Source organism: Mustelus asterias, chromosome 3, assembly GCF_964213995.1.
Source record: "Mustelus asterias chromosome 3, sMusAst1.hap1.1, whole genome shotgun sequence".
NCBI lineage: Eukaryota > Metazoa > Chordata > Chondrichthyes > Carcharhiniformes > Triakidae > Mustelus > Mustelus asterias.
In genome coordinates, this window is record NC_135803.1 from 94,086,212 (window position 1) to 94,103,274 (window position 17,063).

Consider the following 17,063-nt stretch of genomic DNA (forward strand, 5'->3'; position numbering starts at 1 on the left):
GAGACATCTGACATCCATCATTATGAAATGCTTTGAAAGGTAAGTCACGGCATGCACCAACTCCGGTCACCCAAATTGCCTGGATCCACTACAGTTTGCCTATCACCACAACAGGTCCACAGCAGATGCCATCTCACTGGCCCTACACTCAACCCTGGAACACAAAGAACAAAGAACAGTACAGCACAGGAAACAGGCCCTTCGGCCCTCCAAGCCTGTGCCGCTCATTGGTCCAACTAGACCAATCGTTTGTATCCCTCCATTCCCAGGCTGCTCATGTGACTATCCAGGTAAGTCTTAAACGATGTCAGCGTGCCTGCCTCCACCACCTTACTTGGCAGCGCATTCCAGGCCCCCACCACCCTCTGTGTAAAAAACGTCCCTCTGATGTCTGAGTTATACTTCGCCCCTCTCAGCTTGAGCCCGTGACCCCTCGTGATCGTCACCTCCGACCTGGGAAAAAGCTTCCCACTGTTCACCCTATCTATACCCTTCATAATCTTGTATACCTCTATTAGATCTCCCCTCATTCTCCGTCTTTCCAAGGAGAACAACCCCAGTCTACCCAATCTCTCCTCATAGCTAAGACCCTCCATACCAGGCAACATCCTGGTAAACCTTCTCTGCACTCTCCCCAATGCCTCCATGTCCTTCTGGGAGTGCGGCGACCAGAACTGGACGCAGTACTCCAAATGTGGCCTAACCAGCGTTCTATACAGCTGCATCATCAGACTCCAGCTTTTATACTCTATACCCCGTCCTATAAAGGCAAGCATACCATATGCCTTCTTCACCACCTTTTCCACCTGTGTTGCCACCTTCAAGGATTTGTGGACTTGCACACCTAGGTCCCTCTGTGTTTCTATACTCCTGATGACTCTGCCATTTATTGTATAACTCCTCCCTACATTATTTCTTCCAAAATGCATCACTTCGCATTTATCCGGATTAAACTCCATCTGCCACCTCTCCGCCCAATTTTCCAGCCTATCTATATCCTGCTGTATTGCCCGACAATGCTCTTCGCTATCCGCAATTCCAGCCATCTTCGTGTCATCCGCAAACTTGCTGATTACACCAGTTACACCTTCTTTCAAATCATTTATATATATCACAAATAGCAGAGGTCCCAGTACAGAGCCCTGCGGAACACCACTGGTCACAGACCTCCAGCCGGAAAAAGACCCTTCGACCACTATCCTCTGTCTCCTATGGCCAAGCCAGTTCTCCACCCATCTAGCCACTTCCCCTTGTATCCCATGAGCCTTAACCTTCTTAACCAACCTGCCATGTGGGACTTTGTCAAATGCCTTACTGAAATCCATATAGACGACATCCACGGCCCTTCCTTCATCAACCGTTTTTGTCACTTCCTCAAAAAACTCCACCGTTTGTAAGGCACGATCTCCCTCTTACAAAACCACCTACACCTACATAAAGGACATTTATGTCAGACTTTAACACCATTATCCCAACAAAATTCATCTTCAGACTCTGTGGCCTCGGGCTCGGCTCCTCCCTCTGCAACTGGATCCTAGACTTCCCACCCCGTAGATCGCAATCAGTAAGGATAGGTAATGACAACCTCCCCTACGATCATCCTCAACACCGGTGCCCCACAAGGCTGTGTTCTCAGCCCCTTACTATACTCCATATACACTTATGACTGTGTGGCCAAATTCTGCTTCAACTCCATTTTCAAGTTTGCTGATGACACCGCCATAGTGGATTGGATCTCAAACAATGACGAGATGGAGTACAGGAAAGAGATAGAGGGTGGAATTTTACCAGATTTTTTCTAAGTGTCCAGTTAGCATGAAAACGGGAGAGTTTCTGATCCATTTTTTGGGTGAGTTTTCACTCCCAATCTTACGGACATAGTGAAAAAATGGACTAGACCATTTCTAATCTCTAGAGGCAGTGGGCAGGGCTTAACTCGCCAGACAGACTGCAGCTCAGATTGGAGCCACAAACAGCAGATACGCAAAAAAAGCTCCAAAACACCCCCGCCTCCCCCCCAAACCAAATACAGCCTCCCCCTCCCCCCATCGGGGACCCCCTCTCCCAAAACTACCAACCTCCTTATCCCAGCCCCCCTCCGGACCCTCTTGTGCATGGCCTATTCATCACCCCCCTGCCCCAGATGTGCCATCAGATTTTACATGGCTCTTTCTGTCCCCACAGGAGAAGAATGCTCATAATCGCCGGGAGAGGGTGAAGACAGGGGGTGGTGTGCCCAATATCCAGATCCTCATCCCGTTTAAGGAGTGGGTACTGGAGCTTGCGGGAGAGAAGGAGATCCACACCATTAGCGACAGCCAGGTCAGGCTTGAGCACAGAAGTGAGCACCTGCCAATCCTCCACTTGTTGGAGATGTCTGATGTAAGTTGCATGCAGGCCAGATTCCTGTCCCTCTCTTGCACTGAACCTTGTGTCCTGTGTTGCAGGAAGTGACACAGACTTGCCGGGGCCATCTAGTATCACGGCCGCCCCTGCTGCTCCCACCCATCTACCCCATGACTGCTCAGAAGACTCCTCAGAGGAAGCCAATGATAGGACTTCTGAGGCTGGCACCAGTTTGCGTCAGCTTCCACTTCACAGTTCACCATCCCAGAGACTCTCACATCGGTGTGTTAAGTTAGTGGCGAGGCATCTGGGTCACTCTGGTGGTGCACGACACATCTGCTGATGTACATCAGGTGGAGAAGGGGACATACGAGGCCTCTGCCGCGTGGGGGCCTGCCGGAAGTGAGGACTCAGATGGCCCCAGGCTACATGCTGGGCTTCTGAGATCATTTCTCCCTCAGCTGCTGGAGATGCAGCAACAGAGCCAAGGAATGCAGGAAGAGCTGACAGCAACACTGGACCAACTGCGAGGCTGTTGGGAGGAGTCCCAAAGCTTTCAGGTGGACCAGATATTGCCTGTCTTGCATGGTTCCCAGGCCAGCACTGCAAGGGTGGCATCCACGGTGGGAAGTCTGGGGCAGGGGATCCTCATCATGAGAGGCAGGGTCCAAGTGACAACCAAGTCTTAGCAGGCCACGGCAGAGTCCCAGAGGGCCGTGGCTGCGGGCATCAACAGGCTTCTCGAGATTCTGCGGCCCATGGCTGAGAGGCTCGAGGCACAGATACGTCTGTGACACCTGGAAGCCAGCTGGGGCCCTCAAGGCCCAGGCCCTCCAGAGGACAATCGCCAAGAGCATTACAGGCCACAGAGTGCGGCAGGCAGCTGGCGTCCTCTAGCTCCAATGTATATCCTGGGGAGACACTGAGACGCAGTGGTAGGCCACATAAAGTTAAAAAGTTGTAGTGGCACTAAGGTGGCACAGGTGAAAAAGAACACCAGTTAGATAGAATATTTAGGCACTTTAGAGTCTCACTTTGACTTGTTATATTTTAGCACTTATTTTGATGGCACTTTTATTGGCACCAATAAATGTTATTTCTCCCCACAGCTGCGACTAATATGTCACTGATTAGCCTCCAACAGGAATGTACTTACCCCGACATTTGCTGGAGAGACCTTGCACGTTGATGTCAGTGGGGGAGGGCCCTCAGCGCATCACAACTGTGAAAATCAAGGCACTCAAATCATTCACTGGCTGCAGCGGGTGGTATGCAGTGGCAGCGACTTACAACATCTGCCATGGCATCCCTAGAACCCAGGAGACACTCCCTCCCTCACCCTACCCGACCTGAGACACTGCATGGATGTTTAGTGCTCCCTTACCCATCACCGAGATGTGGGCCCAGGTGCCAGCGTGCATGCGGAGCTCAGGTAGGAGTCAGAATAGTTTGCAGAAGGGCATCATCACAAAGGCGCATAGCGTTCATCATCACCATCCTGCCTGCCATTCGCTAACACGGCGTACCCAGGCCCACTACTCTGGTGTTCAACACAGGCCCCTAGTTTCCAAAGCGCGTGATGATCAGGGCCTCCCTTGCCATCCTTGCTGCCGTCAGCCTTCCAGCGCCTGGGTGATGTTGGCCATCATCCTCCTCCTCCTCTTCCTCTTCCTCCTCCTCCTGGGCGGCCACCTCGCCAGCAACGTCCGGCTCTTTGGCCTCCAACACCACCTCCTCCAAGAGGTCTCTCCGCTGATGTGGCAAGTTGTGCAGGGCACAGCACATAGCCACAATGAGGGGACAAGATCAGGCTATATTGGAGCACCCCGCCAGAGCGGTCCAGGTACCTGAACTGCATTTTGAGGAGCCCTATGCTCCGCTCCACTATTGAACGGGTGGCAACATGGGCCTTATATCAGGTCTTAGTCTCAGACCTCCACACAGTTATCATCAGCCAAGTCCGAAGCAGGTACCCATTTCCCCCACGAGCCATCCCTCCATCCTGGGCTCCTCCTCAAAGGCCTCCAGGACATCTGAGCTCCTCAATATAAAGCTGTCTTGCACGCTGCCGGGGTGTCAGGCGCAGACATGCATGATATGCAGCTGATGATCACACACCAGCTGCACATTAGTGGAATGGAAGCCCTTTCTGTTCATAAATCTGCTACGAATTTTCTTCAAGGCCATGAGAGCGACTTGGGTGCAGCCTATGGGCCCCTGTACATTTTGCGTCCCCACGTTGGCCACGAATCCTGCAGCCCGGTCTTCCTGCTAGGCCTGGCCCAGGTCAGATTTAATGTACTGACCAACCTGGGCATTCTGGGCATCCATGATCTCCTTCACACATTTGTAGACGGATTGTGAGATGCCACAAAGGTCTTCACTGGCGGTTGGAAGGACACAGAGGCATAAAAGTTTAAGTCAGCCACCACTTTCACAGCCGCCGGGAGTGGGTGTCCCCCTGTGCCTCAGATGCCAAGTCCTGAAATAAATTGCACAGGTTTCGCATTGTCTCCTTTCAGAGCCAGAGCCATCGGCGGCACGCGATGTCCAACAGTTGGTCAAAGGCCACTCGCGTGCGGAACTGCCAGGGTCTCCAGTCCCTCCTTCTCTTGCACCCCCCACCACCAACATTGATTGCTGTACCCAGAGTCAACGCTAAAACCTGAGGTCAGTGCTCAGACCCGGGTCTGTGTTGAGAGGCCGAATTCGGACCCTGTGAGCAGCAACAGTCCCTACACCTCCCTACACACTTGGAGGCTCCCCCCCACCCGAAAGGGAACATGGTCACCACGAAATAACCCCCTGTTCTCTGCAGCACAGAGCCATCTGAAACCAGAGACCTACGACCTCGCTCACCCTCACTGCTCCAGCGCCTGAAGCCAACTTTTATACAGGAGGGTATTCCTCACCAGTTCCAGCTGCAGAAAATGTAGTCATTAAGGCAGGTGAGCTGGGTCGATTGAGAGTGAAGCTTGCTAATTGCATTATGATGAAATCAAGAAAATGCAAATTGACATTTCACCCATTTTGGGCAGGTCTCAATCGCGCTGATTTTTTCGTGGTAAAATGGGAATGGGCGCGAAAACGGGAAAGAGCTATTATGACCTGCAACATGTCCCCATATGGCATCGGGGCAGTATTGGCACATAGGTGGCCAAACGGAAAGCAATACCCAATTACGTAAGCTTCCAGGACCTTGGCGATTGCAGAACACAAGTAAGGAAGAGTTGGTGATGATATCTGATGTAAAGAAATTCCACCAGTACTTTTATGGGTGGAAATTTGTCATTATCATAAACCACAAGCCTCTACTAGGCCTGTTAAGAGAGGACAACATGGTGCCGCCATAGCCTCAACCTGAATCCAGTGGTGGGCTTTAGTACTGGCCGCCTACATTTACCAGTTGGAACACTGTCCAGGAGTTGCTAACACAGATGCCTTGAGTTGGCTACCATTAGCAGACAACCCACTGGTGTTACCTCCAGTGCAAGAGACTGTAATGACAATTGTTTGGAAACTTTCCTAGTGGCAGCAAGTAAAGTTCGACTGGACTCAAAAAGACCCAGTTCTTGCTAAATTGAAACAGCTAGTGCTGACGGGGGAAACCAAAAGGCTGTTACAGCCTGAATTATTCCACCCATATTGGAGTCGGAGAGAGCAGCTGACCAAAGAAGATGGCATTCTCATATGGGAATAAAGGGTTGTCGTCCCAAGCCAGGGTCACCATCCCATCCTGACTGAACTTCAGTATGGCCACCCAGGAGTGACCAAAATCAAGACGCTCGCAAAGAGCGATGTCTGGTGGCCAGGCATGGATACGGACACTCGTGGGTCAGTGTCAGCAATGACAACAAAGCAGAAGTTCCCACCATCAGCTCCTCTACACCCTTGGGAATGACTGGCTAGGCCGTGGACTTAGCTAAATGTCGATAATGCCAGTTCGTTCATGGGCTCAATGTTCCTTGTAATTGTAGATGTCCACTCCAAATGGATGGACTTACACAGGGTGGATTCGTCGAATATGAGAATGACAATAGAGAAACTTCGCGCCTCCTTCACAACCCATGGAATCCTGGAGGTGCTGGTTTCCAATAATGGACCGTCCTTTACCAGCCAGGAATTCATGACACATTAGGACCATATCATCCATTGGCCAATGGCCTTGCGGAAAGAGCAAGCTTAAAGAAACAGCCTTCAGCTTTTTGGACATCAGACTTTCCAGATTACTGTTCAACTATAGAACAACCCCCCCATGCAACTACCGGAATAGCACCAGCCATGTTGCTCATGGGTTGACAACTCCACACCAGGTTGAGCCTGACCTTCCTGGACCTGGGGGAGGAGGGTGGAAAGGCATCAAGAAGCCCAATGCCAAGCCCACAACAACACCTGCCGTGAGAGACACTTAAAGACAGGTGATAAAGTATTGTTAAAGAATCATGGGAATGGCCCTGAATGGTTACAAGCTATGGTTGACAAGAGGATAGGACCTGTTTTCAATCCGTGTAAACACCTGAACCATTTGAAAGTCTTAAATTCTCAGGCCATTCAAGAACAAACAATGCCCAGCATGTCAGGAGCCTCGGAAAGACTTCTGGGACCCACCGGCTCCTCTCTCCATCTCCCGTCATTGCAACCTCTGAGTCCAAAATGGACACAGTGGACATAGTCGAGTTTACTCCCTTACTACCCGAAGAAAGGAATGAATCTGTGCCTCGGCGGTCTAGATGAAAGAGACAAGCACCAATTCGCTACATCCCACCTACGTAAAATGCAGAGATTGAGGAACTGCACCCGGTGCTTAAATACCTCAAGAAGCTCTTGAGGTGAACAAACCGCTGAGGTTCCTTGGACCTCGAGGGGGAGGGATGCAATTACTTTAACAAAGCCCGCGATGGGGACCTCTAAGAATACGAGCCCAGATTAAGGCAACAATGGCTTATCCAATCAGGGAGCCCTATATGTGTGCATAATGTGGAGTGTCAGGGTTACTGGCACTCCTAGTTTATACTCTATACGAGGAAGTACCTGTCTGAGTGTTGCTTACTATGTAAATAAATCTAAATTTGGTGAAGGGACAGCAGCCTCAGAGGAGTTGTTTCAAGCACCTCTATTTGACTTTCCTTTTTTGTTTCAAGATTTTAAATTAGTAGTCATGAACAATAATGGCTGCCCTCTGTTCAGCCAACAGCTGTGCTTCCGAGTGTTCGCTCTTTCTGTTCTTAACTTTAAAAATATCATTCTGTCCCTTTTCAACATGCTCTTCAATGAGTTTGACAGCAAGTTAATTGGAGGCATGTGATTGCCAGCTTTCACTCCCACATCCCCTCTTTGAAAATTGCAGTACGTCAAGGCGACGCCAGAAGACTGAAGTGCCATCCAAGTGTTCTTTTTTCAAAGTGTGCCCACAACTGACCTTGTCCCCAGCAGTGACGGAAAATCTAGTTCTTCTAGAATGAGCCTCCTGGATCCTCAAAAGCAATGTGGGCTGGTGTAGGCTCTGTCTCAGAATCTCCCCTTCCTCCTGACTTTCTCCCTCTGCAAAGATGAAATTTCTGAATTCAAGTTATAGAGTCATAGAGGTTTGCAGCATGGAAACAGGCCCTTCGGCCCAACTTGTCCATGCCGCCCTTTTTTTTAAACCCCTAAGCTAATCCCAATTGTCCGCATTTGGCCCATATCCCTCTATACCCATCTTACCCATGTAACTGTCTAAATGCTTTTTAAAAGACAAAATTGTATTCACCTCTACTACTACCTCTGGCAGCTTGTTCCAGACACTCACCATCCTCTGTGTGAAAAAATTGCCCCTCTGGACATTTTTGTATCTCTCCCCTCTCACCTTAAACCTATGCCCTCTAGTTTTAGACTCCCCTACCTTTGGAAAAAGATATTGACTATCTAGCTGATCTGTGCCCCTCATTATTTTATAGACCTCTATAAGATCTCAGCCTTCTAGGCTCCAGAGAAAGAAGTCCCAGTTGTGCTACATTGAAGAATTAGGGGCTTCCCTGTATTCATCAGGGTTATGTTTTGCACTGATTTCGTGTCATTGCACGTAAGGAACAGGTCACTGCAGGTGCAGTAAGTAATTACGAACTCAAATATAATGTTGGCCTTTATTGCAAGGGGGATCGAGTTTAACAGTCTTGCTGCAGCTGTACAGGGCATTGATGAAGCCACGCATAGAATATAGTATTGTGTACAATTTTAGTCATCTTACTTGCATTAGAAGCAATTCATAGAAGGTTCATTAGGCTGATTCCAAAGAACCATCGAATCCCTACAGTGCAGAAAGAGGCTGTCTGGCCCATCAAGTCTGTACTGATTCTCCAAAAGAGCATCCCATATAGGCCCTCCCCTCCACCCTATCCCCATAATCCTGAGCATTTATCATGGCTAATCCAACTGACCTGCACAAATTTGGATGCCGGAGCACCTGGAGAAAACCCATGCAGGCACTGGGAGAACGTGCAAACTCCACATAGTCACCCATGACGCTGTGAGACAGCAATGCTAACTACTGAGCCACCATGCTTCCCATTGTGCAACCTTACCGCCCATCCTGGGGATTCCTGGAATGAGGGGTTGGTCTTATGAAGAAATGTTGCACCCATATTCATTAGATTTTAGAATAATGAGTGATGATCTTATTTAAACATATAAGATTTTGAGGAGACTTGACAGGGCTAGATGCTGAGAGAATGTTTCCTCTTGTGAGGAAACCTAGAACTTGGGACCACAGTTTCAAGGTAATAGGGGAATCTCCCATTTAAAGATGAGAAGGGAATTATTCTCTCAGAGGATTGTTAATGTTTAGAATTCTCTTCCCCATTGAGCAGTGGAGGCTAGATCATTGAATATATTCAAGGCTGTTAGATAGATCTATGATTGACAAGGGAACCAGGCAGGGACAGGCAGGAAAATAGAGATAAGACTGCAATCAGATCTGCCATGATCTAATTTCGTGGTAGAATGGCCTATTTCTGCTTCTATTTCTTATGTTCTCCTATTCCTCTGTTCTTGTAAGGACGGATGTTGTCCAATGATTCAAAAAAAGGCCCTCCTCACGTGCAGTACCGGCGCCCATACGGTTGTGCAGTGCTGAGTATGATGGATGTTCTGCCGTCAATTGCCGAACTCCGAGAGGAAAAAGATTTTGTGCTGAAAGTTTACACGTAAGTGAAGTATGTTTCATATTACTGCAAGATTGACTTAAAGCCTACACTCGCCCAGGAAATCGCAGGGTTCTGATTGTGATAAAGAATGTCTGTAATGTTCTGCACAAGGCCTCATAGTTGTGTGGGCCAGATTGGATAGATTAGAAAGTGTTTTCCAGTCATTTGTTATTAGTTTGTTTATAACCAGATATAATTCTTCTGAGTCATTTAGCATGTGGTTATTCAGTTTTCATGAAATGTTTATCATTAACTGTCAGAGAATATAAAGCATAGAGTGTTTTTCTTATCTGTTCATGGGAAATGGGTGTTCCTGTTCAGGTCAGTATTTGTTGCCCATCCCTAATTGACCTTGAGAAAGTGATGGTGAACCACCTTCTTGAACTGCTGCAGCCATTGTGACATATGTATACCCATGAAACTGTTCAGGAAGGAGTTTCAGGAATTTGAAGTAACAGAAACAATAAAGGAACATAGGAAATAAGAACAGGAGTGGTCCATTTGACCCCTGAAGTCTGCTCTGCTAATCAGCTAGATTATGGCTGACCTTCTCCCTCAATGCTATTTTCCTGCACTAATGCCCGTATCCTTTGATATATTTAATATTTAGAAAGCTGTTCATCTCTGTCCTGAATGTACTCAATGACTGAATCTCCACAGCTCTTTGGGGTAGAGAATTCAAAGATTCACCTCCCTCTGAGTGAAGATATTCCTCCTTGTCTCACTCTTAAATGGCCTACCAATTATTCTGTGTCCCCTGATTCTAGAACACCCGTCCCCATCCCAGGCAGGAGAAATATTCTATTGAGCTCTGTAAGAATATTTTGATGTGATCACCTCACATACCTCTAAACTCTAGAGAATATCGGCCCAGTCTCCTCAATCACTTTTCATGGACAATCCCACCATCCCAACTAAAAGTTGCCTTCGTAATTTCTTGCTGCACCCACATGTTAGCTTTCAGTGACTTAGGGACAAAGAGTCCAGGTCCCTTTGGACAGTAACACTTCAAATCTCACACCATTTAAGAAATACTCAGCTGCATTTCTGGTTTTCCTACCAAAGTGGATAACTTCACAGTTTTCCACATTATATTTGGTCTGCTATTTCTTGCCTGTCAAAATCCTCTTGCAGCCTCTTTGCATCCTAATCACAATTCACACTCCCAATTAGTTTGTGTCATCAGCGAAGGTATAGCAGTATAGTTCCAAGTTCAGTGGTGTGTGACTTGGGAGGAGAACTTTTAGGTTGCGGTCTTCCCATGTGCCTGCTGCCATTGTTCTTCTGTGTGGTAGAGGTCAGAGGGTATGGAAGGTGCTGTTAAAGGAGGATTGGTAAGTTTCTGCAGTGCATATGATATGGTACACAATCTAAGTGTAAGAACCAAGTGAAACCTTCGCATTAAAATATTAGATTGCCAGATAATTTAAATTAACTTTAATTAAGAAGATTAAACTTACCATATGCCAATAGTTTATTTGGTTAGAACAATTCACTAGCATCACAAACATACACTCTCCAAAATTCTGGTAGACTACGACTACCTCTGAAAAGGGCAATGTGGTCAATTATTGACATTAGTATTCCTCTGTGATATCTCATTATTGCTCTTCTTCCAGAAATATCAAAACTACATTATTCATGTGGTGCATGGCCAGTTAAAGTAGCCATGTGGTGACCATTTGAAGATTGGTGAACAAGTCAGAAGTTGCTGCCATGTTTTGTGAAGTCATTTCACTGCTGGTGCTAGTGGCTCATACAATGCAGTGGCGCGAATACACAGAAAATACTCACAAAGCTGAGCACCAGGACCATCGTCCTTATTAGGTGGAACCTATGGAGTGCCTTGCGTGTTGAATACTGGTTCCCCATGTACCTTCTGGAGAGAGCTGGTTGATTTCTATCTCATAGGCTGGAATCTTACACCCCCCCCCCCCCCTCCCACTCAAGCAGATTGGCAAGGGTGGGGATAAATCAAGTGGCATGGCGTTATGTATCACTCCTTACAATTTTAACAACAGTAGAATTTGCGTTGGACAACTTATCTTCCCTTAGACCATTTGAGGCCCTTAAGTGGCCATTCAATAGCTACCTGGGCCACGTTCTACCACTGTTTGTATTTTACCACCAGGAAGGGTGCCCATGCCACAAAAACCCTGGTGGCCTGGGTATAGGCACAGGGGTTAAGGGAATCGACCCTTCTGTTCAGGCACCCTGTGCCCAATGTTGGCTCTCCCCAAAGGTGATCACTGCCACTGTTTGATTTAACCCGTTTCCTGATTGCAGTTCCCCAACTACCTTGCCAGGACCTGTCTCACTGGCCCCAACGAAACCGCTCAACTTAATTTGCAGTCTGACCGACTTGGTGCTCCTGGTGGGGTACTGACTGCAATCCAATCAGTGGCCACTACTCTTGCTGGTGTTATTGAAACTGGAGAGTGCCAGCCATCTGACTGGCTGGCAGCTGTCGGAGACAGAGGGGGTGATCTTACAACCTCCTCACATCTGTTTTTTGACAAGGTGAGGTCATAAAAATCAGGAGTGATTGGACGAACAGGATGGTGCCCATTTTGCTCCCATTCCCATTGTACCAAAAAAAAAGGCATGAAGTAGAACTCGCCCAAAATGCGAGACATCAATTTGCATGCTTTTGTATGCAATATAATTTACACGGTTCACTCGCAATTGTCCCACCTCACTTACCTCAACGGCCTTGTTCGTGGCAGCTGCAACTGGCGAGTAAAACACCTGCTCTATGGGTGAGCGAGGAATTAGGCTGTTCTGTCCACAGGGCTCCATTATGTAGGGGAGGGGTAATGTTGTGTTTTGGACCAGGGAGGCCTGAACGTGTGCTGGGGGGTGGGGGTCAAGGTGCCGCTGCAGGGGGTCTTAGCGCTGACCTCGGGTTGTAGCGCTGGCCTTGGGTCTTTGGATACAATAAGCAAGATAGGCCACCTGTTTTTTCCTACCCAGTGTTTTTCCATGTTCAAAATAATTTGCGAAGTTTAGTTTGCTGTCTTGCCAGCTCTGTGAAATCCTCTATCAAGAGTTAGCAACACTGATATTGTATTAAAGCAAAAAAAAGTTACTACAATGCTGGAAGAGCTGCCTAGATTGGGTCAGAGTTCAATACCAGCTGCAGTGGACCCTAAATGCACGATAATTCAGAGAATAGAATCATAGAATCCCTACAGAGCAGAAAAAGGCCATTCGGCCCATCAAGCCTGCACCGACAATAATCCCACTCAGCCCCTAACCCCGTAACCCCATGTGTTTACCCTGCTAATCCCGCTGACACTAAGGATCAATTTAGCATAACCAATGCACCTAACTCTCACATCTTTGGACTGTGGGAGGAAACCAGAGCACCCAGAGGAAACCCATACAGACACGATGTACATGGTATACAGTGCTTTGTGACCTTGCAGCATGACAGGGGTTTTAGAAGTGCACGTACCGCTCGCTATTCATTCTGCTTCCCATACTTGCATGTACAGTAATGCGGAATCCATGAATGCAGCAGTACTTCATTTATCATTGAGTCCCACAGAAAGTTTTGTAAACGTTACTGTTTTAACTACATATTGCACAAAGTATCATATTTATATTTACTACAGACCATGTTTTAAAATAAGCCATTGATTATAGAATTTGATTTCAGTTAGCTAAAATATTAAAATATTGCTCATAAAGAACAAAGAAGAAAGTCTTGCATTTGTATAGTGCTTTTCAAGATATCACTTGTTCACTCCACACACACCATTTTGACAAGTTTATGAACTTCTGCCGAATAACATTGCAAAGCCAAAAGCAGCCAAGAATAAATGTAATGAGTTAACACTAGTCGGAGAGAAAAGCAGTACTTCTTCAGGGAGGCATTCCTGAAAGAGAAGTGGCAGTGAGTTAACACATAATGCAATGAAGCTTTCTTCCAAATTCAAACCTGTGGGTTGTGACTACCCAAGGGTTCATCCAATTCATTAAAAAATGCAACACATCTTTAACTGTCTGGGAGATTACATATTTATGATAAATTTAAGAAAGTTTATTTTGTTAACTGAGGAGACTATGGCGACTTTCATTTGTATGGAACCTTTCATGCCTTCAGGACACCCCAAAGTGCTTTACAGTTGGTGAAATACTTTAGAAATGTAGTCACTGTTATAAAGTTGGAAACATGGCAGCCAGTTTGCACACAGCAAACCCCATAAACAACAATTTGAAAATGACCAGATAACCTGTTTTTGTGATGTTAAATGAGGGATAAATATTGGACACGAAGATACATTTTTGCACCTCTCTGCCTCTCATGCAGATGCTACCATGTCTTGCTCCTGCATCCCTCAGCTCAGCACATAATCACCTGACAAGAACAGCCTCAATGTCGTTATCCAGAAACATGCACTTTTAAAAATTCTTCTTTGTACTGGCTTGGACATTAAACCAAATGAAACATATCACCTGCCTTGCGCCCTATATTCCTTAGTTTATCTATTTAGCTGCCTTAGTGTAGAGATTGGTGAAAGGGGTTGCTAAGGCTTTCAGGGGGCTCATTTCTCATCTCGATCAAAAGTCACTGATGAGAATTGTAGAGGCTTTAATTTTTTTATTATTTTGGAACAGATGGTATTAAAGTTAAGTACAGTGTAGATTATGTTTGCCTCCTGACTTTATTTTGTATGTAATTCTTCTATTTACAATAAATGTGGTTAATTGTTATAACCTGAATTCTGGGTCTATCAACTTGGAGTTTTCTGCCACTTGAGAGATGTGGTGGATACGCTGTACTATTTCCAGGATATGTCCTAATATCACAAGAGATTTTGTTTTCTCTGCAACAGTGTTATCCCAGACACTTAAATGTAAATCTGTGCCTGTGCTTAGTTGTGGAATCTAACTGTTTGTATTGGATAAGAGTATGGAGTATTATGTTAGAAGCCAATTATTTACTACTCTGTCTTTGTGTGTTTGACCCAATATCTTGAGATTGAGGGGTTATTTTACATTATCGTCTGAGACTGATCCAACAGTTTTACTGTCATCATCAGATGGATTCCATGAGCAGCTTGACTGGTTGTGCGATCACCTGCTCATCACTTGAACAGTAAACACACTTCTATTATTGGAAATTAGCCAACTATCCCATCAGTAAGATGCTGATGAATGGAGCTCAATGAGTGCATTTAAGTGTGCACACTGAACGTTGATTTTCTAATTAAAATATAGTGTCAGTGGAAACTTTGCCAAATCCGCAGATGTGGTATAGCTGATGGTTTTAACTGGTCTTAATAAATGCACTGTCACAGTTTTTTAATGCCAAATTGAGTGTTTAATGCTAAGCAGATTTCCATTGCTGATATAATTTTGATCATCATATTAAAATACTCTTTTCCATGGGTTGAGTAGGTGACTCACAATTATCACTGATCACTCTGAAAGACAATTTCCATACTGACCTCCCAAGGTGATTGAGGGATTTCACACATCTCTCTTTCTCTTCACTCAGACAGGTGATTGATGTCTCAGTGGGGACCATTTTGGGAACAGTGATCATAATTCTATAAATTTCAAGATACTTGTAGAAAAGGATAAAAGTTGTCCCAGAATGAAAGTATTAAACTGAGGGAAGGCTAACTATGACAGTATTAGACAGGAGCTAGGGAATGTAGACTAGGGGTGGCTGTTTGAGGGTAAATTCACATACGATAAATGGAAGTCTTTTACAAGTCAGTTGTTAACAATTCAGGACAAGTGTGTTCCTGTAAAAATGAACAATAAAGATGGCAAGATTCAGGACCTTGGATGACAAGAGAGATTGTGAGCTTAGTGAAAAAGAAGAAGGGGGCATACGTAAATTTCAGGAAATTGAAAACGGATAAGGCTCTTGAGGAATACAAAGATAGCAGGAAAGAGCTTAAATGGGGACTTTAGAGGGCAAAAGGGGGCCATGAAATGTCCTTGGCAAGCACTGTTGAGGAGAATCCCAAGGCTTTCTATGCATAGGAGGAAGAGGATGGCTAAGGAAAGGATAGGTCCACTCAAGGATAGTGGAGGGAATTTGTGTGTGGAGCCAGATGAGATAGGTGAGGTCCTTAACAAGTACTTTGCATCAGTATTCACAAAGGAGAAGGATGTGGCCTCCCCAGTCCACATTCCCTAGTTCCTGTCTAATACTGCCGTAGTAACAGGCACCGGAGTGTGGCAACTAGGGAAATTTCAAAGTAACTTCATTGCATTGTTAATGTAAACCTACTTGTGACTAATAAATAAACTTTACTTTAAACTTTACTCTTGCTTTACTTTACTTAGCCTTCCCCCAGTTTAGTACTTTCACTCTGGGACTACTTCTATTCTTTTCTACAAGTATCTTGAAATTTATAGAATTGTGATCAGTGTTCCCAAAATGGTCCCTCACTGAGAAATCAATCACCTGTCCAGGCTCGTTTCCCAGAACCCTTCCCATAAAAAGGAGGATGTTGACACTCTAGGACATGTTGAGATAAAAAGGGAGGAGGTATTGGAGGTTTTAAAAAATATTAAGGTGGACAAGTCCTCAGGGTCAGATAGGGTGTACCCCAGAATACTGAGAGAGGCGAGGGAAGAAATTGCTGAGGCCCTGGCCAAAATCTTTGTATCCTCTTTCGCTACAGGTGAGGTACCAGAGGATTGGACAGTACTAACATTGTTCCTCTGTTTAAGAAGGGCAGAAGAGACCATCTGGGAAATTACAGGCCTGTGAGCCTTACATCAGTGGTGGGGAAATTATTCGAGAAGACTCTTGGGGACAGGATGTACTCACATCTGAAAGAGAATAGGCTTATTAGCGCCAGGCAGCATGGTTTTGTGCAGGGGAGGTCGTGCCTCACAAACTTGATTGAGTTCTTTGAGGAAGTGACAAGAAAAATTGACCAGGGCAGGGCGGTGGATGTTGGAAAAATGGACTTTAGTAAAGCCTTCGATCAGGTTTCTCATGGCAGGCTGATACAGAAGGTGAAGTCATATGGGATCCGAGGGGAGCTGGTAAGGTGGATACAAAACTGGCTTGGGCATAGGTTGATAAACCTGTTGGAGTTTAACCTGGTGTTGTTAAACTTCTTATTGGGCATAGAAAGCAGAGAGTAGCAGCGGAAGGATACTTTTCTAACTGGAAGTCTGTGACAAGTGGTGTTCACACGGATCAGTGCTGGGCCTGTATTGTTTGTAATATATATAAATGATTTGGAGGAAAATGTAGGGGGTCTGATTAGTAAATTTGCAGATGATACAAAAATTGGGGAGTAGCGGATAGTGAGGAGGACCATCAGAAGATACAGCAGGATATAAATCAGCTAGAGACCTAGGCCGAAAAATGCTGATGGAATTTAACCCAGACGAATGTGAGGTGATCCGATTTGGAAGGTCTACTGCAGATGCAAAGTATACAGTGAATGGTAGAGCCCTTAGAAATATTAGCATACAGAGGGATTTAGACATGCAGATCCACCGTTCCGTGAAGGTGGCAACTCAGTTGGACAAGGTGGGCAAGAAGGCATATGG

General features: G+C 46.0%; 1 protein-coding gene across 4 annotated transcripts in view; it reads left to right on the plus strand.

Annotated features, from left to right (window-relative positions):
* Positions 1-17,063, plus strand: part of dock3 (dedicator of cytokinesis 3) — a 1,050,162-nt gene that overhangs the window by 550,359 nt on the left and 482,740 nt on the right. For all 4 annotated transcript variants that reach the window (XM_078209344.1, XM_078209345.1, XM_078209346.1 and 1 more), the window contains exon 12: positions 9,380-9,527. In XM_078209344.1, the coding sequence (XP_078065470.1) occupies positions 9,380-9,527 (148 nt within the window). The remainder of the gene's footprint in view (positions 1-9,379; positions 9,528-17,063) is intronic.